At 35.9% G+C, this 23,635-nt stretch overlaps 1 protein-coding gene across 3 annotated transcripts in view; it reads right to left on the reverse strand.

Annotated features, from left to right (window-relative positions):
- The window catches only part of LOC150088195 (ankyrin repeat domain-containing protein 17-like), a 1,023,061-nt gene that overhangs the window by 708,175 nt on the left and 291,251 nt on the right, over positions 1-23,635 (reverse strand). For all 3 annotated transcript variants that reach the window (XM_090369376.1, XM_090369375.1, XM_090369377.1), the window contains exons 11-12: positions 20,144-20,253; positions 10,819-11,034 (exon numbers count right to left, since the gene is read on the reverse strand). In XM_090369376.1, the coding sequence (XP_090225502.1) occupies positions 10,819-11,034; positions 20,144-20,253 (326 nt within the window). The remainder of the gene's footprint in view (positions 1-10,818; positions 11,035-20,143; positions 20,254-23,635) is intronic.

Here is a 23,635-nt window from a genome sequence, read left to right on the forward strand (position 1 = left end):
TCCTCCACTGTTTTCTTCAAAATATTAGGATATTTAGCTGCAGCTTCTTTACGGAGGGTTGATTCAGCCTTTTGATAACGATTTTGACAGTCCTTTAAAACTGTGAATTTCCATGCCTCCACCACCGGTTGTGTTCTATTTGTTTTTCCTGCTCATGGGCTATCACACGGCATCGCAATTTCTAGTGAAGTAAAGCCCGCTGCAAAACTGCCAAGTCGATCTTGTCCCATTCCTGCTGGCAGACTTTCCACAAACCTTCAACAGTTCTGGGGCAGCGGTTTCCAAGGGCTCTTTTCAAAAGTTCAAATGCGCAAAAAACTATGGCTGCAGCGTCAGGTGACAACAGGTATATCTTCAAACGGGATCGAACAAATACCTGTCACTGCTTCCATTCTCTGCAAAAAAGCACAGGTGGAACGTGACTGTGGCTGGACTCCTTATCCTGGTGCACCCAGATCTTTTCACTGTCAGAGCCCTACAATGTGGGTATTTCATGTTCAAACAACGGCTGTAGAACTTCAGTCTGATAATACACTGAGTTGACTTTCACATTTTTAGCGACTCTACGCAACTCAAATTTGCTGTTATGACAAAAGCAGCTACAACCATAAAACCTCGGCCAAAACTTTCCTTGCACTGATGTGCACACGTTGGGTTGGAAAGGCCTTGTCACCCTGTGGACAGTAATAAATTGCCCGAATTTTGTTGCAGTAAGAAAGGTACACCCACGCTTCGTCCAATGTTGCTACAAATTTCCAACTTTCAGCTGCTAGGTACTTTTCATAGAGTTTTCGAGCAGTGACCCGCCGCTCTGCAATGTGCCTTACTGCTAGGTGGTGTACGAGGGCCTTGTGCTTCTTCTCCAGTTGCAAATTTTTGTTGATTATGCGACAAACGGTTGACTGGGATGTTCCCACACGTGACACTATAGGTTTTTGGGTTTTTGGATTTTCACCGACAAAAAGCGACTGCACTTTTCGTACTACCTTCCTGTTCGACTTGGAGCAGGTTGCAGTTTCTTCTGTGTTTTCAGCCCACTTGCAGCAGCTTCGCAGAATTTTCCTTTGCCATTCAAAACCTTATAGATACCAAACTTCGATAAACTAAAATTTTTTGACTTGCACTTCTCAATAATTTTTGCATAACTGTACCCTTCTTCAGAAAGTGCAGTTATGTAACCTTCCAACCATGGGTCCAATTTCCAAGGCATGTCGACATTAAAACAACTTCTACAACTGATACACCCATTAATAAGGTTTGGAACTGCGCCTGTGGGAAAAAAAAAATTTACATTGCTACCATACGTCACAAGCAGGATTAATATCAAAATCGTTAACAAAAGGCTGAATCAACCCTCTGTATTTGCACTGGCTAATACAGATTAATTTTAACATTACACAATTCAATTCGATTTCTAAAATGGTCAAACCAATCATTGCTTGCAATAAAAGTTTCTTCAGTTTACACATGAACTCCATTTTCTTTCACTGCTAAAGAGACTGAAAGCTTTTGTTTGTATTGCTGCTTTTCTAAGAGGAATATCCTTTTGGTTTCAGTCTTCCATCCACACAGATAAGAGACATTCCATTTCTATCATTGTAAAGCTTCTATTCCTAGCACACGTATTTGTTTGCAAGTCACAAAAAGCTAATGCAACTTTACCTCCCCATATCTGTGTTTTTTATAATATTGTATACCATAGATTCATACATTCCAATGTCTCGGCCTATTTTAGAATTGCTATCACAACATGAATGTCATTTTATTACATCAAATTTTTGCTCTGGTGTAATAACAAGACAGACAGCATTAAAGAAACTCAAAACCAACAAATGCCCAAGTTCAGACCTGTTGGAAAACATTATCATGAAAAAAATTTGGAGAAATATATCCCACCATATTGCTAAACCTATTCAATGAATGTCTAATCAATGGCAGTTTCCCCCGCCTTTGGAAAAAAGCCCTTGTAAAACTAATAAAGAAGCCGAAAAAAACCACTATCAGATCCAAAAGCTTTTCAACCCATGTCCCTTCTTCCCAACTTGGGAAAACTTTTTGAAAGATTGTTAGAAGTCAGAATTATGGACCTCTTCCAAAATCAGAACCTACTCTCATCGCAGCAGTTTGGTTTCGTCAAGGGCAAGTCATGTGAGGATACTCTTCTTATACTCAGAAATCACATCCAATACTCTAAAGCTAAATATGAACTGGATATTTTTATAGATTTCAAGGGCACCTTTGACTCCCTCTGGTGGGAGACCGTTCTTAATAGTCTCCGCTGTGCCAACCGCTCATCCCAGCTATACCAAGTAGTTTGTGACTACTTCAGTCATAGATATATACAGATTCTAACAAAGAACCACAGCATCACCCGATCTATCTCAAGAGGGTGCCCTCAAGGCTCTGTACTGGGACCCCTCTTCTGGAAAATCGTATTGAACTCCTGGCTGTCCAAAAAACTTGAGTATACCTATCCAATAGCATATGCAGATGATTTGGTTCTCATATTTCCTGGGAAATCAAGATCCCAGCTAGAAGTAAGAGCTTCTTCAGTACTTGGAAACCTTATAGAATGGGCAACCAACAATAAGTTAAAAATATCAACTGCCAAAATGCAAATGATCACCTTTAAGGGACAACTCAATCTACAGCATCCCCCACTCATGAAAATTTACAGAAAACAATTCCCTATGTCAGGAACACTAAATACCTGGGCCCGATGTTAGATTTTTTTTTTTTTTTTTTTTTTGATTTTGTAGTTGTTGGCGCATCGGCTTCTGTGGCCATATTGCACCTCCCAAGGTTTTTGCAGAACTTTGATCCAAGCCCGAGGCGGGAATCGAACCCGCGACCTTTGGGTTGCCGGGCAGGTACTTTACCCACTCGGCTAGCCCGGTCGGCGCCCGATGTTAGACGACAAGATGAACTTCATGCTGCACATAACCCACCTAACAGAGAAAATTAAAAAGCTCACCATGGCCATCATTAGAATTACAAAACCCGACTGGGGACTAGGGTGCAAAACCCTTATGCTCTATAAGGCAGTCTTTATCCACCCAGCAACCTATGCTGCCTCAGTGTGGTAAAACAGAACCAAAAATACTAAAATTCAATCTAAACTCCACTCGCTTCAACGAATGATGTTTCATTCTGCAGTTCTGCAGGATCTAAGCATGGTTAGATCCTGCAGAACTGTCTCAAAACCGATGCCCTACAGGCCATTGCAGGTGTCATGCCTCTAGACCTCCATTTAGCATTCTGTGCTTTATGCTATTCTATCAAGCATGCCAAACCAATGACTTTCAGAGGAATAACAATTAACACTCTTGCAGATATAAAATCTGAGAAGACCCGTGTCTGGACAGAACTGATGAAACAATGGCAAACACACGCTGGAACATATCAACCAAAGGCAGAATGACTTTCAATTTCATCCCAGAAGTCTCGTTCACTGCAAACCAAAGAACCTTCTCCTGGTTCACTCCTAACATCTACACATCATTTCTCCTCACTGGCCATGGATCAATAAACTTAAAACTGTATCAGTTTAGATTAGCTAACATTGGTTCCTGCATATGCCAACAAACAGAAGATTGGATCCACATCCTATACCACTTCCCGCTCTACATGGACATTAGAAACATCCTGAAGGCACAAAATCTCAGCCTTTCTCCAGGGAACGAGACATTCTTAGTAGAATCCATCACCAATTTCAAAGCCTTCCAGCAGTTCTCAACTGAGCTATTTTTTAGAAGAAAACGACTTTTGGCAAACCAACCAGTCACAAATTCAAATCAAGATGCCTAGAATAACAGAGACCCTTTCTACCACTGTTTACTATGAAGAACCTAGATTACGGAACGTTTAAGAATCTTTTGCCTTCAATTCCTAGGGGATCTCATGTCTCTAAAACGCTCTCTCTTCCATCTTCCCACCCCACTTTCCATTTATTTATTTATTTTTGTTTGTTTTATTTATTTATTATTACTTTTTTATTTTTTTGCTGGTACCCTCAGCTTGGGCAGCTTCGGGTATGGGATTCTGCTGGCATAGCACTACCTCCAGTGGGTGTGGGATTTTGCCTTCCTAGGGCAGACAAAGATTGCAATGATCAATCTCCATGGGACTCAGGACATACATAGTTGTGGCCCACCTCCTCGTGGTGTAGACGGGCACCTAGTAAGCTCTCCAGGAGATCATGGCCTTCCCGGTGGCAAAGTGGCCAGAAACAACTAAACATAGAGACTACACAAACACAACGCTACACACGTTTCTAGCCATTCTACAGAGTCTTGTATCTTCACAGAGCACAATGGCGGAGCTGAACTAATGTTCCGGAGCCGCTGTACAGAAGATATACATGTCTACATGTACTTACATTATTTGCACTAAAAGTATTCTCTGTTTGTCCATATTTGCTAGGGGCAGTTTATCAAAATTTAAAATATAATACAGTACTGTACATGGATATAGGATAACAAGCTGCAGCACATGTTCACACTTCAATATCCATATGCAGACTGACCAGTGAGTGTTTGGTTGGTGCAATGCAGTGCAAGTCATTGATAACCAGTGTGTAATTTTTGGCGGAATCTGGAATAAAAACTAGTACCAACCGAATTTTGACTCTTATTAAATAAGGTCTGGTATCATTTTATAATTCATACTAAACTGAATTTTGCACTACTCAAATTCATACTAATCTAGGCTTTGCTGTACAGCAAAAATGGATGAAATTTGAAAATTTTTACCCCTCCACTCTCATGGTTTAAAGTCTTGGTTAACTAACCAGAAAACTGTTTCTAATGAGAGCTAATGAGCAGATGGGCTGAGAGGTGGCAATAAGTTTAACACTGAAAAATGTAAAGTACAGTAAACCCCCGCTATTGGCGGTATCTGTATTCGCGGTCGCTGATTTAATATAAAATGAAACCAAAAAAATGTAAATTAATTTTAAAGCGCCGTGAATATTTTTCGCCATAAAAAACATGGGCGTGGCTAAAATTATCTTTCCCGATCAAAACAGCACTCAGTGGGTGGGGGGAATGACAAAATCACGAGCGTGGATGTTTCTTGCTAAGCCTTGTTCAGTATGTGTTATGCGCTTGTCATGGAAGGTTTCGTCGTTTGCTTTTAATTTATATGCTTATAAATTGAATAAACTTATCAATTTATAAATTGATATGCTTACAAAAGTGATAAATCTACCGTTTTGCAGTGTAAAACAGACTTTTTCTAGTGTGTTAAGGGAAGAAAGTGACTTTATTGTGGACAAGTTCTTTCTAACCCGTACAAAAATATGGCTACGAATAACAAGGGAAATATGAAAAGATCAAAGAAGGTGATGACATTAGCGAATAAAATTGAGGTATTAGATAAAATTTCTAATGGTGAAAGTGTCTCCTCAGTGGCAAAAACATTATAAAATCAATCAGTCAACGATACGATCAATCAAGAAATCGGAAGGAAAATCCGCCGTAGTGTCTGTGAAAACGCGCTAATTGCTTCAAAAATTTGCTCTGTAACTCTTGATGTTAAATAAGAAAAAATGGAAAAGGCTTTAAATCTGTGGATAGAAGACCGAACTCAAAATAAAATTACGTTAAGTTCACTCATCATTCGTGAAATATCAACACTTTAGCGAAACTGGTGATAGCACTGGAGGGATGTTTTTTTTGCTAGCAAAGGCGCTTGTTTGAAAGATTTGTTTGAAATTTCTAATAAATATTACATTTAATATTAAATTGTTTCTTATTTTCATTTCAATGCCATATGCTTGCATTTCACTATGTACATAGTCATATTATAAAGGTACATATAATACAAACATTGACAAAATTTTAGACTAGTTTTTCTTATATATTTCATATGTTGGAACGGAACCCCTTTATTACACTATGGGAGCCATAACTCAGTATTCGCGGCATTTCTTAGGAACCTAACCCCCGCTATTCACGGGGGTTTACTGTACTGCATGTAGGTAGCATTAATCCCAGAGTAATGTATCAACTGTGTGATACTACACTCAAAGTGGTAGTGAATGAAAAGGACCTTGGGGATAACTGTACAGTCAGATATGAAGTTTTCTGATCAGTGCAGATGGTCTGAGAGTAGCTCATGGTATCTTGTCAATGATATACAGGAATTTTTCTAGCAGGAATAAGGAGATGATTAGTCCCTTGTATAAGGCAATGATCAGGCCACACCTTGAGTACCGTATACAGGTGTGAAGGCCTCATTTTAGGAAGGATGTAGAGCTGCTGGAACGAGTACAGAGAAGGGAAACAAGATTAGTGAATGGAACAAAGGGTTGCTCTTACGAAGAAAGGCTTAAGTTTTGCAAATTACAGTGTCTGAAGACTAGGCACCTGCAAGGTGATCTGATTGAGGTGTATAAGACCCTGAATGGTTTGAGCAAGCTCAATGCTGATGAGATTTGTCCTATTGCCAGATTAATCACCTGAGGGAACATAAATTCAAAATGAGGAAAGCCAGTTGTAGAATAGATGTGCAGAAATTTGTCTTTAGCCAGCGGGTGGTTGATTGCTGTAACAAACTTCCATCTATCATTGTAGAAGTTGACAGTTTAAAACTCACGGCAGTACTAGACAAACATTTGGAGCATATGGATGTTCTTATAATTAATGGATGTTCGATTTTATAAGATAGCTCTTACTCCTCAATTTATATTATTGCAAAATAATATAAATTGAATCATCTATAAGCATCTACTGAAACAATACTCCCACCTTCTAGAATATTCTAAATCATTTATGATGTTCTACAACATTCAAAAACTTTGAATGTTGTAAAACATCGTAACCTTCCTGACTGGGATATTCTCGAATATTCTAGATATTTCTTAAATACTGTTCACTTTTTCTTTGATTTATACATAATATAAAATATTTTAATAAAAATTTGTAACAAGCTGGTCCTATTTTAATTAAAACTTTGAAAATTAAAAAAGTTTTAGGTGTGTGTGTGTGCACGCGCGTGCACACACAATATTGAAGTACTTTTTATATACAGTCAAACTTGGTTATAACGAGCATCAAAGGACTGGCAAAATTTTCTGATTATAACCATTACTCACTATATCAGTGATGAGATAAATCTACCTCCTATTTTTTTAATTCTCAATAATTTGATAAAAAGATAGATTCAAAAAACAAAAGAAATATCAGAGAAAAAAATAATTAGTATATACCTACATATTATTTGTATAATATGCTTGTATAAACTACAATACACTTAATATTAAACACAATTTATTTTTAAAAATATACACTTAATACTAAACACAATTTATTTCTCTGTAATTAAAAAACAATACTAATTAATAATAAACACGATTAGTCTCATTATTTGCCTCAGTCCATTCATTTGCCTTTATTGAGATTCTCCACTAATTTTTGCATAAAAGATGTTATGTCAGTTTTTAAATCAATCCAACCAACCATTGTTACATACTAAATCATCGCGTCCAAATTGTTTAGCAAATTTTTCCGCTTGAGTCTTCCAGATCAGACTGCCTATTGAAAATCCAGCACTGCTTTTTGCAGTAAACCATTGAAGCAATACTTCATCAACATTTGTAAGCTCACACTGTCTAATTTTTTTTCCCCCTCGGTTATGTTCTTTTCCAGTGCCAATATGTAAACATGTTTATTCTTCCACAATGTTGATACTGTTGAAGGGGACAAAGTAAACTTTTTACACACTTCAACATTTTTTGCACAACGTTCTAACTCACAAATAATTTCAACTTTTTTTGCGAATCAAGAGAGACCTTTTGTTAGCAGACACATTTCCAAAGGAAGAGTGTTTCTAACTGATTTTACTTTTAAACGACAGTAAAGTGATCTGCATACAAAGTTCTTAGAAGTCCCGAAATAAATTTATGGTTCAGTGAATACAAAACAATCTGTAAATAGGGTAATGTGAGTGGAATGCCAGTGTACTATTGTATAGCCCCATCCCGAAAGGACAAGGTTAGGTCATAAAACGGCCCCTAATCCGATGCGGGTGGTCATAAAAGCTAATTTGCCCCATTCATTTTTGTCTATTCCAAGAACTGGGTTTTTCGACTACCCGAGCAATTAAGAATGTTTGCATAGTTACCAAAATTTGTAAAGTATATCCATGTAGTACACTCGTTATAACAGTGAGCGATTGTATGGGGATACACAAATTAAAATTATTATGGCTTTTTGCTCATTACAGCCGTGATCTCATTATTTCCGTGCTCGTTATAACCAAGTTCAACTGTATATATAAAATACTTGGATATCTTTCTAAGTAAGAAAATAGCTTAGTTCCCCCCCCCCTCACAAACAGTTTGTCTATCTTATCAAGGGAAGACAAATGATAAAGGCAAGTCAGTCCATCTGCCTTGTTTCATACAGATCTGAAAATAGTAATCTACCAAATATAGCCACACCTGCATATTTTAATGAACATTCTATACACACAATGCTTGATTTAATTTTAGCTGAACCACTCTTTTACCACGTGGATAATAAAAAGTTAATTAAGTGCTTTTTAACTAATTTCTAAATTATTAAAAAGGTGTTATTTCAACTTTGCATAATCCACATGGTAAAAAAGTAGTTAAGTTTCAAAATTAATCCATGAATAATCACATCATTTAACATCATTTCCAAATTATATCGGATACAATATTTATTATTGTGCTGGCCAATCTTTGGACTTAACACACACACAGTGTCCTTGATAGATGAGCCTATTTCTGATAATAGGAAGGTGGTATTTCAGTCCATTTTTCTTACAACACAGAGATAAATTAAGGAAATGACTATAGGTGCATACACCTAGACTGAAGCTGAAATTTCAGTTAATCCCAAAGGTATTCAATGGGGTTAAGGTGGAACATCTGGGAAGACCCATGTTATCATACATTATTACAGGTTGTGCAGTTTGACATAACTGTCATACAGAAGAGTCCTCCCCACAGTGATGCTACAGCAGTGTAAGAATTGCTGTACTGCATGGCAATCACTTTTCCAGGAAGGACTTCCAATAAAGTGTTACTGATCTAAAGTGCTGCAGTTTTTCTTCAACAGCACAAACAGAATGACTACAAATAAGAGTTGCACAATTAGAGAGTTGCTTTTATACCTATTCTTGACACATGGATGGCAGGTATGGTTAAATTCTCTCAAATCTCAGTGACCAGGTGCTCTTGGCAAAATAATGCATATGAGATGACAAGACATGAACTTATAAGAGAAGTACTACTACTGTCCTACATCTAGGATATGAATATTCTTGCTCATTACTGCCTAGGTATTCTGTAGGGTATGGATACAATTTCAACAGCTTTGGTCATATTTTGCATAACATTTTAAGGAGGATGTATGGCCTTTGCAAGGCCATACATCCTCCTTAAAAATACAGCAAACTTAGCATTTTTGACCATTTCCTGTGAAAATATTGTGATTATATTTCAATTATAAAAAACAAAACAGTTGTCAGCATTCCATATATTGGAAAAGCTGGTCACATAATTTGTGACATGCAATACCAAGCTCCAGATAAGGAAAAGGAATGTGACTGATGTACAATGTCAACAGTGTGCTCAGCATGGCTACAATACATCATTGTATTATAGCTCCTACTAATGGTGGTATATGAAAGAAAAAACATTTCACTATTTAAAAACAAGAAATTCACAATTGAAAGTTTTACAGACTTGAAGACCCAAAATAACTGTCACTTTTGTATCAATAGTTTGGTACATAACTGCACAAGTGGAAGTAATGACAAATATGCCTCACTGGTACTATACTATATGACTATACTACATCATGGTACTATACCAAAAAAAAAAAAAAAATTAAAAACTGGAGTCAAGCTCATAGATGTTAAATTATTTTACAGCTGATTCAATTATAAAAGCTTACTGTCAAATATTGGTAGCCTCCCTTAGACAAGGTTCAATGACAGAAACTAGTAGCTATAATTTATTTCCACTGATTATTTACATGGTAAATAATACCACAACCAAACTATTATTAAACTGTGTGAATAACAATAATAAAAAAAAACTTTTCCGTTTAAACGGCATCTACTACATATTTTAATATGACACCATTAAACATTCTCTGGACAAATATTCAGTCTTTGATAAGAAATAATTCACTATTTTATAAGAGATACTCTTTCTTGGGAACGAATATTTCTTAAAAAATACTGAAGTTCTTGATTCCTCTTAGAAGGAATCAATAAAGGATTACCAAACAGATAAAATATGACAAATTTCAATGGAAGTTCTAATCCTATATAGCAATCCAGAAGCACAAACCAAAATTTAGCTTTCCTCGGTATTTCATAAGAAAGGCACTGCAATGTTCTCTGGCTGTAAAAAAAGCAATCTTTTGCTTTAAAAGCAGTAATTCTGAGAAAATGGATACTGTTTTCCAAAATGTTACTTACTATGAACTCCCTTTTTCAAGACTGATTTTAATTTAGTGTAATATTTTCCAACTACTGTGTAATAGTCTACTGTCCATACTTATATGTATAATTTTTATTGCAATAGTATTTAATCATTTATAGCATATTTCTGTCTTTAAGAATAACTGACTGAAGGAATGAACTGAAGCAATACAAAGTAAATTTTCTAAAATTATATTTTAATAAATTTAGTAAAAGTTTAAAGAAAAGAATTTCAAAACGTATATATATGTTTCAATTGTTTTATTTCATCAAATATAAAAATAATCTATCTATTAAAAAAAAAAAAACTCAGGTAAGTAATTTTTTCAAAGATAACACATGCCATCTTTTTCCTACCTTTAATTTGTGTGTTGGATCAGCTCCATGTGCTAATAACAGTTCAACAACAGCTAAATGGCCTCCTGCACAAGCTAAGGATAAGGGATTATGATCATTGTTTGTGGTTTGCTTATTAACATTTGCACCCTTACTGATCAAAAACTGAACTGTACAAAGATGACCAGCTCGTGCAGCTTTCATCAATGGAGTCCGTCCTCCTTCTGATTCATGTTCCTATAAATTTTAAAAAAAGCATACATATATACATAATACACAAATATTTATACAATTAAAAATATGATGTCAATGGCAATAATGAAGTCTGAAAAATATCTAGTGATTTCTAACAAAGTAAAATTCATTATTATGACATCAAGTGAAGAATCAATCTTTCATAATTTAGTAAATATAATTACATGAACCAATGAAAGTGAATGTTTTTGGTTAACTGAACGAAAGAAAGTGCTGGTCCCACAGGAAATAGCTATTGTTCATGGCGCAATTTGTTAAGGAAACAGGAAATACAGTGCAAGGATAGGCAAACAGGACCATGGTATGTTCTGGGGGGAAAACTTAATGATGTTGCTAGATGTTCTACATCGTAGAACATCTAGCAAATACTAAGAGCACAGAAGGATTAATATTTTTATTACTAAAAAGATATTAAGAAAAGGAGATCTGAAGATTTACTTCACTTTGTTTTCTGTAAGGCTCATATATACTTTACGTTACAGAAAGCTAAGTTTATTGTCAAAAATCAGGCCTATAAATTTAATATTGTTGGACAGTGGTATTATTCAATTTTTCAGATTTTCACCTGAGTTTAAGACAGTCCTACCACTGGCACAAAGTGATCTGAACTTTTATCGATTTCTTGTGAGTAACCTCATTCTTTCATCAGTAAGACATTCACTTGCTAAATGTGATGTACAATAGTGTGATGGTAAATTTTAACAAATGCCTCTGCTATTAAAAAAAAAAAAAAAAACACAAGACCAAGAATAAGTGTATATATATTTATTTTAATTTTTACTGATTCACAACAATTTGGAGTACAAAAATTTCAAACAGTAATAAAATAATATTCTTTTTTTTTTTGATTCTCACAAAATGTTTTTGCCTTTTGCAGAGCTCTTGTATCCGTATCCAATCAATGGTTGTCATTCAACCATGATTTGGCAAATGGAGTTGCATTCCAATCCGCTAACTCTTTTCCCAATATATTTATCATCATTAAATCCAATATGTGACGATTTCACAACAATTCTAGAGACTCAATCTTTGACAGACATCGAGAATAAGAATGTCATTACTTTAAGAAAAAGCAACCAGAGCAAAACTGCTAGCAGAAATAATCATCCCTACACAGGCTGCCACATGGGAAGGGAGGGGGGATAGGATAAGCACAAAGGGTGCTGAAATAAGTGGGACCCATCTGGATATTCCATGTCACCATGTACAAGCTTATTGCCCAAATGCCACTAGCCATTTTGGATTGAAGTGAAGTGGCACTCTACAGTTTATAGCCATTATCGGTTTAACAACTGGCTTGCATAATTCTTAAAAATTTAATAATTGTTCACATGAGCCGATGTGAGCCAGCTCCAGCACACCACTGGCGATGTGATTGTAAAAGAGAAAATTAAAGATCCTGCTGCTAACATTAAGTGAGTGGAAATGGTAGAAAAATTAGGTGATGGTGCATCCTGTTGGCAAATACCTAAAAAAAATAATAATAAATAAGAATAAACAAAATCATATATTAAAAGATACCCCAATCGATATGTCTATCCTCTTCACTGTTTGTTATTTATTTTATTAAACGTCACAGAAATGTTTCAAATGATGAAGCAAGTGTACGTATAGATAAATGGTTTGATGATCTCCTTAACTGTCTGTGGTCGAGCACCATAAATGTTTCACCCATGGAAGAGAGAATCACTAGAAGACAACATCTGGGTCCAACAAAAACAGTTTGAATGCTAGAGTTGATTGAAAACGTGCAGAAAATCATTACCAATGACTGATGTGCAATGCTCCGAATGACTTCAGAACTGTGCGGAAATTCCATTCAACAAATAATAACCCAGGATTTGAAGAAAACAAAGGTGGGTGGGCAGGAAAAGAAATAATAATTGCCCAATTTATATTGGGAAGAGTTTAATGAAATTGTAAATCTTTTTAAACAAGAGCCGAGGTAGTACACAAGTGGACAGACATGAGGCAGATATGTGAAGATAACATGTGCTTTGTGTATATACACTAATACACCTACAAATTACCACAGACCAGCATGAGCATTCTGGCTAATATACATAGCACACAACTCATCCAACTATGTCAGCCCCAACTCCCAAAGCATCAGTTTTACTGCCACAGCATTCATTATATGCCAGAATAATGTTCTAACTTTTATTTGGTAATGTACAATACTATTGTGATGCATTTCTGGAATGCACATATATTGGGATAAACTGATTATGTGCATGGCCACATATTTCTTTTTTTCCACAATAATACCCACATAGACAAGCAGTAAACTTTGAGGAAACTTTTGGATAGTAGAAAACATGTCGCTGTGATGTACTTGGCTGACAATAATGGAATACACAATACCACTAGCCTCACCTTTATCTTACCAAGCAAACAACAATATAATTGGGCAAAAAAGCAACAATAAAGATTATTGGGAAGGTACAAAAAGTAACAACTACTAATCCCCAACCTGTGAATCAGGATTAAATATTTTCTGCAGGACCTATCAGGCAACGTCACACTACTGCCAGGTTAACAGTCATTCTTCAACACACACACACACACACACACACACACACACACACACACACACACACACACACACACACACACACACACACACACACACACACACACACACACAGGCCTGTAGTGAATATCCATCTCTTGGATACACATACTCACTTTCCAAAATAATTCTTTGAAACTTCTATATATATGTATATATTCAATGAAATGTCATATCTCTGGTCATCTTTCAAAAATTCACTAGCAAAATAAATGCTCTAGAGTTTAAAATGATTATTCCACTATTTTCTTTTCGAAAAATTCCATTTCACTTCAAATACCAAAAGATAGCAAGGGAAATACCTTTCTCCCCACTAGTCATTTTGTACAACTGAATGAAAATAAGTTGTCCAATGTGTAAAACTTTTAATCATCTAGTCACAGGAAACTGTCATTGCCGAGTAGCAACAAAAGAGTCGCTCCTGGGAGACTGGCTAAAAATTCCTTCATTATTATAGATAAATGGTTTGATGATCTCCTTAACTGGACAGATAGCATCAAATCTGCTTTCTTCACTTATACACCTAAAATTCTCCTCTAGATCTCTTTCACTTATTACAGTTTTAATTTTGATTAATTAACAAGGCAAACTACCTACAGATGTCCCACACAGCATAGTTTTCTTATACAAATTTTATCACTCTCTGGTCATCCATTTCAGCATCCAGTATTATTTTATGAAACAGTTCCCATGTACCATGTGTGTATCCCTTAGAATTTTTTCAAAAGAATTTAACTGATTCCACTAGCTCACAAATCAACAGCCATACACCCTGTAGTACCCTCAAGAACTAATAATTGCTTAGTAGTTAGTACTGTCACCTCATTTAATACAAACGAGGTCATGGTAACCCATGCCTGGATTCAAGTCATCGAGGAAAGGATCATTTGGAATAATACTGGAGACATGAGCTGCCAGCAGAAAATGAGCAAATACTTGCCAGTGGCATTTGCTCATTTTCTCTTAACTGAAAATTGACATAACAATATGTCAATTTTCAATATATTGCTTGTGCTTATTCACTCATTCATTGATTCAGTCCTCTGATAAATATCATAAGTTGTCCTGTAATAAAAAGCCATGTACACTAATGTTATTATTAGTTGTTTTTTTTTTTTTTCTTATAGATAAATTGATAAAATTCCTGCAAGAACAATTAGAAACTAGTGTGGAGGCATTCATGATTATAAATGACTCATGAACAAAGGTATTCAGATGCATACAGATAGTTGTGCAAAAAGAACTTTTAATTCATAAAATAAATGCACAGCAGGGCCAGTTTTGGAACTGAATGACAATGTTATAATTTGTTTTATACATTTTACACAATTCTCAGTAGGTAATGGCAAGAAGTCAAGTCAACTTCTTCAGCAAAGCAGCTGCCATTGCAGGGTTGAAAGAAGTCCATTTTTGCCAAAGCATAAACTTGTTGCCCAATTTGATGCACAGATGTTTCGTGCAATTAAGCTTTGGCCTCTGAGCTAGCCAGTGCTAATTTCAAATGTTCTCAGATTTCTCTAGAACATGTAGTATTTGTATTACAACTGCTAAAAATATCACTACAAGTTATGACAATCTCATTACAAAAGATGATACTGATAACAATTAAATTTTATAGTTTAAATCCACTACACTTTATACTGAGTGGGCAGAAATCATGGAATACCTACCTACCTAGTAACAGGCAGGCCCACCTTCCACCCAAATAAGGGCAGTCACGCGGTAAGGCACTGAGTCCACTAGTTCAAGAAAATGTTCCATAGGCATTTCCATCCATGCTTGCTGCACTGCTGTCCATAATTCCATCATATTTCTGGGTGGAGGACCCAAAACTAGAATGGACCTTTCCACAGAATCCCAAAGATGCTCCACAGGGTTCACGTGTGATGAACAGGGAGGTCTTTCCATGGTGGAAAAATCTGCGGAATGCTCTTCAAACCATGTTCTAGTCCAGGGGTCAGAAAACTACAGCCTGTGGGCCAAATCTGGCCCACCCCCTCTTTTTAATCTGGCCCGCGGGTTAATATTGTTTTTTACATGAAAAAAAATTTAAAATAAATCAAATTACGTGTTGCAATAGCCGATAATCGAGTTGAGAATAATGACCGCAGGTGGCGCTACCGGTGTTTCATATTCGCATTCTGTCGTCTACCGTAGAACAAGTGTTGCCAGTATTTCTCTGTTTTGCTTTAGCGGCGCACGTGGTATTGTCTGTCATGGGGCTCTGTGATCTCCCCCCCCCTTTATTTATTACCCACCGTTTCCATGTCACGCTCAAGACCAAATATGAAGAGAAAAGTGTACTTCGAATGTCGTGCTTTTAAAGCTGAATGGAGCGTGAATTATTTTGTCATAGAAATAAATGACAAAGTATCATGTTTATTATGTAATGGCACAATAGCTGTGCGAAGAGTACAATATACGTTGTCATTACCAAACTAAGCACGCAGCACAATATTCAAAACTCACAGAAAATCAACGGAAACTAAAATTGTAATGTTTAAAATGTAATGCATCATCACAGCGCAATTTATTCGTTAAAATAAAAAATGATAATGAAGCAGTAACTAAAGTAAGCTTACGAATAGCTCATTTATTAGCCAAGAAAGGGAAACCATTTACCAATGGTTAATTAATTAAATCATGTTTGCTTGTGGCAGCTGAAGAAATGTGTCCAGAGAAAATGGATTTGTTTCGATCTGTCAGGCTTTTGGCGAGAACAACTGTTAGAAGAGTTGGACATCGGGAGCCAAAAGTCAATTAAAAGACAAGGCCAAATATTTTAAGTGCTTTTTTTGTTGGCTCTTGATGAGTCTACAGACATTACTGATACTGCCCAATTGTTGCTGTTTATTCGAGGAGTCAATACTGAGTTTGAGGTTACTGAAGAATTAGCTTCTATGAATAGTCTGCATGGAACAACTACAGGCGAAGGTATCTTCAAGGAAGTCAATAAAACGCTAACACAATACAATTTGCAATGGAATCAGTTAAAATGTGTCAACTGATGGTGGTAAAAATATGTGTGGAACGGGGAAAGGATCAGTTGGACAAATTTTTAAGGCTTGTGAAGAAACTAAATGTTCAAAACCTCCGGTAATTCATTGTATTATTCACCAGCAGGCTCTTTGTGGGAAACACCTCAATCTGTCATGTGTTATTGAACCAGCTGTGTCAGCAGTTAACTTTATTCGTTCTCGGGGACTTAACCATCGTCAGTTTTTCGTGATTTTTTATTAGAGATTGAAGCCCAATATCCTGATTTGCCCTACCATACAGCAGTTCGATGGCTCAGCAATGGAAAAGTTTTATTGAGATTTTTTGAACTCAGAGAAGCAATAGAAATTTTTCTAAATGAGAAAAACTGCCCACAACCACTATTATCTAACAATGAATGGCTATGGAAATTAGCATTTGCTACAGACATCGTGGGATATCTTAAGGAATTTAACTTAAAATTATAGGGGAAAACAGTGCTCATATGTGAAACTTCTTCTATCATAAAGTCATATCATCAAAAATTTGCATTGTTTGAAACACAAATCGCATTAATCAAGTTTGAACATTTTCCATGCTGTAAAAAATTTCAAATATTAGCGAAATCCCCATTCCCAAAAAAAATTCGCGGCGGATATATTTTCTAAACTACAGTTACAACAGTGTTTTTCGGACCTTGATGCAAGTGCAAAAGACATTTCCATATTTCAAAATCCATTTGGCTGTACAATTGAGGAGCTTCCATCAGACCTTCAAATTGGAAGTGATTGATCTGCAAAATGATGATATGCTAAAGGTTAGGTTTAAAGAAATGGATCTAACCCAATTCTATAAATATCTTTCGTAAGATAAATACGATCAATTAAAATCATAAGGCAATTTCTGTACGGGCATTTATATCTGTATTTGGGGGTACTTACCAATGTGAAAAGACATTTTCGAAAATGAAATATGTAAAATCACAATACAGATCATAATTAACTAATGACCATTTGCAAACAACTTTAATGATAGGAAGTACTAACTTAGAACTCCAGTATGATGAAATATTATCTCAGAAAAAACAATTACATTCATCGCATTGGTACAAATTTAACCAGTTCTATAATATATTTATTAATAAATGGAAATATTTTATTCATTTTTTTTGTCAGCATGTGTATAAATATTATGTAAAAATATCACTTCCTAATAAAAAGATTTTGAACCTGTTTTTTTTTTTTTTTTTTGTTGCTCTGTGAGTAGAATTACCCATGTAAATATCTTTGAGCTTGCTACCTGGCCCGCCGAGCCTAAAAATTTTACAACCTGGCCCTTTCCAAAAAACGTTTGCCGACCCCTGTTCTAGTCAATGCTGCTCTGTGGGGAGGTGCACTGTCCTGCTGGAAGAGCCGAATACCCTGTGGGTGCATGATGACCATGAAGGGATGTAGATGGTCTACAAGGATGGATATGTAATCTGTAGAGATGTGTCTAGGCGTAGCAGAGGTCCCAACGTATGCCAGTTGAACATGCCCTAGACCATTACCAACCATCCACCTGCTTGAACAGTTCCTAGTTGACATGATGGGTGCATAGCTTCGTGCAGTTTCCACCAGATATGCACCCTCCAGTATGCTTGAAATAACTGGAAACTGGACTAATCGGACCAGGAGACCCACCTCCAATCATCCAAGGTCCAGAACTTATGTTCTTTCACCCAGCTGAGGCGCAGAGTCCTGTGTCGTAGTGTTAGTAATGGGACTCTGGTGGGTCGGCGGCTCCCATAACCTATTGCGGCTAATGATCGCCTGACGATCGTAGTGGAAACATTTCAGGCACCTCCCTTGTTGAATTCGGTGGCGATTTGTGCCACTGTTGTTCTCCAGTTGGCTGAAACAATGCGAGACAGATGTCAACCGCCACAATCATCCACCACCTTTTTCCACCCACAGCGCTGTCCACGATGAGATGTTATTCCAGAAAGGGCATATTCCTGATACACTCTTGATACTGTCGAACAGGGGTAGTGCAATTTCTGTACGGCCTCCGTGATAGAATAATCCAAAAAAATTAATTTTCATGCGTCAGGCACTCACTATCATCCCTCTTTCAAAGTCTGTTAACTTATGACATTTCTCCATACTGACATCGAATTACTTGAGTGCAGTGAACCTATATTCCTGCCAAGCAGTGGGTTTGTCCACTAGAGAGAGAGGTGACAGCACTGCGTTGCCCAGGAACCAGATATCCCATGAATTCTGTCTTTTCACTGTATATACATAGTTAAAATAATACAGTACAATAGTGTAAAAATCAATACAATTTAAAAAAGGTTGTATGGACAATTTCATTTAGTAGACTTTGTCTGGAATGTCATGGTTCAACATCCAGCAGTATTTTGCTAACATAAAATGTCTCGATGGAATTGTCTTTATGCCATCTGCTCCCAACAACGAATATCAGAAACCTTTTAGTGGACTAATGTTATTAGTGGAGTCCCACAGGGTTCGGTGTTGGGTCCACTGTTGTTTTGTGTATTTATCAATGATATTGATGAAGGTATATCAGGCTTAATGTCGAAGTTTGCAGATGACACAAAGGTTGGCAGGGTTGTTAATGACAGTAATGGCAGTGTGCTACTGCAACAGGATCTAGATAATTTGGGCAGATGGGCTAAGAAGTGGCAACTGAAGTTCAACCTTGACAAATGCAAAGTACTGGTAGAAGTAACCCCAGAGAAACGTACCAACTGTGTGGTACTACACTTAAGGTGGTAGAAAATGAAAAACACCTGGGAGTAATTGTGCAGTCAGATATGAAGTTTTCTGAGCAATGCAGACAGGCTGCCAGGGCAGGTCATGGGGTTTTGTCAATGATATATAGGAATTTTGCTAGCGGGGAAAAGGAGGTGATTGTCCCTCTGTATAAGGCAATGGTCAGGCCACGCCTTGAGTATTGCGTACAAGTCTGGAGGCCTAATTTTAGGAAGGATGTAGATTTGCACTTCCATCTGTCGTTGTGGAAGTTGATAGGTTAAATAAATTTAAGGAGGAACTGGACAGGCATTTGGAGGGAATGGTGTGATGATTTTTTTTTTTTTTTTTTTGGCTGATGCTGCATAAGCTCCTACACTTGCTTTCTTGCATCATGTGCCACTACTACTACTACTACTTTTAGGGTCACTGTGCTGAAATAACTCAGTATGCTGTCCATACGGAGTTACCAATCACTCCGCCAGAGCATTTTGTTCATTTATAATGATGCCACTCTTAATTAGTCCAAATTGATTTTTTGATGTTTGGTTTAGATAGATTTATAGTAGTATTTACTTATTTATTATACATTTATTCATTAATTATTTTTTAATTATTTATAATATATTTAATATTTATTTAATTATTTATATTATTTATTATATATTTATTATTTATTAATTAGTAATATTTATTTAATTATTTATTACATTATTTATTACTAGTCTTTACTAGTACTAGCATTAGAAATCAAATAAATTAAAATTGTGAAAAATTTATAAAATACCAGTTCGGCTCCTGCCTGTAACAACAAGTCAGCAACATCTGTGTGGCCATTTTCACAAGCATATGTTAGCGCAGTATCTCCAGTAGCTGTCTGAGCATTCACATTGGAACCTAACATTAAAAGAAAAGTCATTAATGCAGTGACTCTGATTCTGAGAAGTGAATAAAATTATTATCACAAAATTTTTATGTTTAGATATTCTTTTCATATTACCTTAATCCAAACAAGGTTATAATTACAGTGCACTCTTTAAGTAATGCTATGCTAGGTTGTTCAGAGGATATAATTGATGCTATACTATGAAATATTCCGGAACAATTAATGCGAAGATAATATTCTATGAAATAGCCTGATGCTATACTTTGAAATATATATACAGTGAATTCCAGTTATTTGGGCCACAGGTTAATTGGGGCAGCCATTTCTTTGGGGCAAATCTTAAAAACAGAAAGCAATTGAGAAAATAGCCAGGGTTTACTTCACTTGATTGGGACAGCATGCCGTTTAATCAGGGCAGGAGACCGCAGCACTGGAGATTACCATACAATTGTCTCCGATGGTACCACATGGTTCAGTTGAAATTCTGGAGGTCACAACCATAAAACAAAAACAATTAGCAGTCACCTGTTTATTGAGCTTTTCTGTTAGTGAAATCTATCATTAATGGACAGTAAACTTGATCTGACTGAATTTACGATAATACTGACAGCTGGAATTCTGTGGGTTATTATGGTGAAATGTGTTTACACTTCCATGAAATCTTCAATCATATAAAAAAATAATTTTCAGATCTTCTCTTCATTCCTATTTTTAAAGCTTTGTAAATTGTTACTCCGTTCTCACTTGTGCATATTGTGTTACTTGCAATTTCTGTGCGCCATATTCTTTGTTATTGATTGCTTATCTTTTTACTGTTTTAAATTTTAATCCCCACCCATAAATGTCAGTGAACACAAATGTCAACTAGTTCGTATGTACATATTACAGTACATATTAATTATTCCGATTATCACATATTCTTCTGATTTTCATGTATATTCTTCCGATTTTCAAGTATATTCTTCCGATTTTCACGTATCATTTAATTTTTTAATTGGTAAGGTAATAAAGGGTAAATTTGTGCTCAATATATCTTTGCTTTTATAGCCTGTGGATAATATTCCTCCTATTTTCGCTAATTAGAATCGCTGTTTAATAGAATTAAAATTCTATTCACAAACGTGATCACAATTACCACCGCTTACTGCACATCGTATAGTGAACGGTACTTTACTATGTTGAGTTTATCATAACGTGATTTGATTGCACAGTTAACCAATTGTGGGGGTGGGGGGGGTACATTGTATTTTTAACTATTTACTTGAAACTTTGGATAATTGGGGCATCGCCAAAATGCACTAGTCCCGATGTGTCCCAAATAACTGGAATGGTCTGTATATCAAATATATGTGATGCTTAGCAGGCTGCTAAGCTTGACATTAACTGCTATAGTACATTAGAAAGCAAATCAAATTGTATAATTCAATCGTAGTCAAAAATTCCAGACAGGTAAGTCTTCAAAGAAAGTGTGGTGTCATGGTGAGTTGAAACTTGTTGGAACATGTTCAGTGACTCATCTAGATTTAGGAACACATGAATCACCCATTTATTTGTAGTGTCAGTTTGAATTAATGCGCATTGAATAGAAGGCGTTTTATGTGTTTCTTTATATTTTACAAGGATTCCACAGAGCAGTAAATATGCACCACACTGTTTCAAATTATGGAAAGTACAAAAGAAACCCACAAAACATTAAAAAGTGGTTCACAAAATTTAAAGATTGCCTCTTGTCTGGTGAAGATGATCCATGCTCTAGCTGCCCTTCAACTTCAAAATCTAATGTTTCAATTACCCTTGTTTATACCTGATTGGGGGTCATCAACATTTTGCAGTTAAACAGCTAATACCAGTTTAACTGCAAAATTGCTAGTGAAACTGGCATTTCTTATAGAACATGTCAATCACTTTCAACACATGATTTGGAACTGAAATACATTTCATCCAGATTTGTGCCTCACCCTTACTGATCACTGCAAACAGTTCTTGCATATCAGATTCTTCATCATTGTGATCAGGGGATTTGCAGAGGCCTCTTGTTAAATTTCATTTGTGATTAACCAAGAACCTCATAAAAAAATTTTCTTCCCAGGCTTGAGAAGAATTCCCTTAGTGGAATTCTTCTCAAGTAAGTCCATTTTTAAAAAAAAGTGGCTGCATACAATGAATTGTGCTACAGTTGACAAACTTTCTTTCGTCCATTATTACTGGTGACAAATCATGGTTATAGGGCTAATAAGACCTTTAAACAAATCTCCAGTCCTCATAACGAAAAGTTCCACCTCCTCCGAAGCACAAAAATGAAAGAGTCGTGATCAAATATGAAGGTCATGATTATCCTATTTTGCAATTACCAGGCGTGACTCCCAAACGTTGACTTACAGATGAAAAGCAGGCACCATTAAGCAGGAGGAACAAAAGAGATTTTTTTGGCCAAACCAAGTGATAAATAACTCTTTTAAGGCAAGCACAGGTTGGCTGAAAAACTTTAAACTGAGACACAGTATATACAAACTAGATATTCGAGGTGAGAAACTTTCTACAAACAAATCGGCAGTGATGTCCTTAAAATGTAAGTCTGCTTCAGTTATAGGAAATTACAAGAAAGAAAATGTTTATAATATTGATGAGATGGGCTTATTATGGAAAGTATTACTGAGAAAACCCTAGCCACTAAAAGAGAAATGACTGCACCAGGTTTTAAGATGAGAAAAGAGCGAGTTACAATTGTTGTGTGTGCAAATGCTACTGGGACACACAATTGTCTGTGCTCATTATCGGTAAATTTGAAAAACCGAGAGCATTTAAAAATATTTCTAATTTCCCTGTTTTGTATAAAAATGTCTGGATGGATGTTTCTGTTTTCTGAGATTGGTTAATAATTTTTTTATTTAATTAATCTTAATTATTTAATTTAATCCTAAGGTAAGATTAAATGTATTTAATCTTACTTTACGTTCAATTATCTGGAAAATTGGCTATCCGGCAGAGGTCTGACATTAATTATTCCGGATCACTGATGCTCTACTGTACTGTAAACTTATTTATTTTCTGAAGTTTTTTTTTTTTTTTTTTTAAATAAGGTGTTATGCAAGAAGGCATATTCTCTGAAAATCCAGTTAGACAGAAGCACCACATAAAATGCGTCTTCATTCAACTATTTCAACATAACATAGTGAGCCCCATATTTTTCTGGTAACACTCTTTTAAATTGTCCAGGGCAGGGATAGCCAACTTAATTTGTGATGTGATCTACTTTTTCTTCAAAATGTGCCACGATCTACCATATCAAGAATGTCATTGCACATGGTTAAAAAAGTTAACACATATTGAAAAATGTTGTTTATAAATTATATAAAGTTAAATACAATTCAGAAATTCTTATTTTAAATTCAT

Source organism: Mastigoproctus giganteus, chromosome 3 (genome assembly GCF_048544385.1).
Source record: "Mastigoproctus giganteus isolate SK-2022 chromosome 3, ASM4854438v1, whole genome shotgun sequence".
NCBI classification, from domain to species: domain Eukaryota; kingdom Metazoa; phylum Arthropoda; class Arachnida; order Uropygi; family Thelyphonidae; genus Mastigoproctus; species Mastigoproctus giganteus.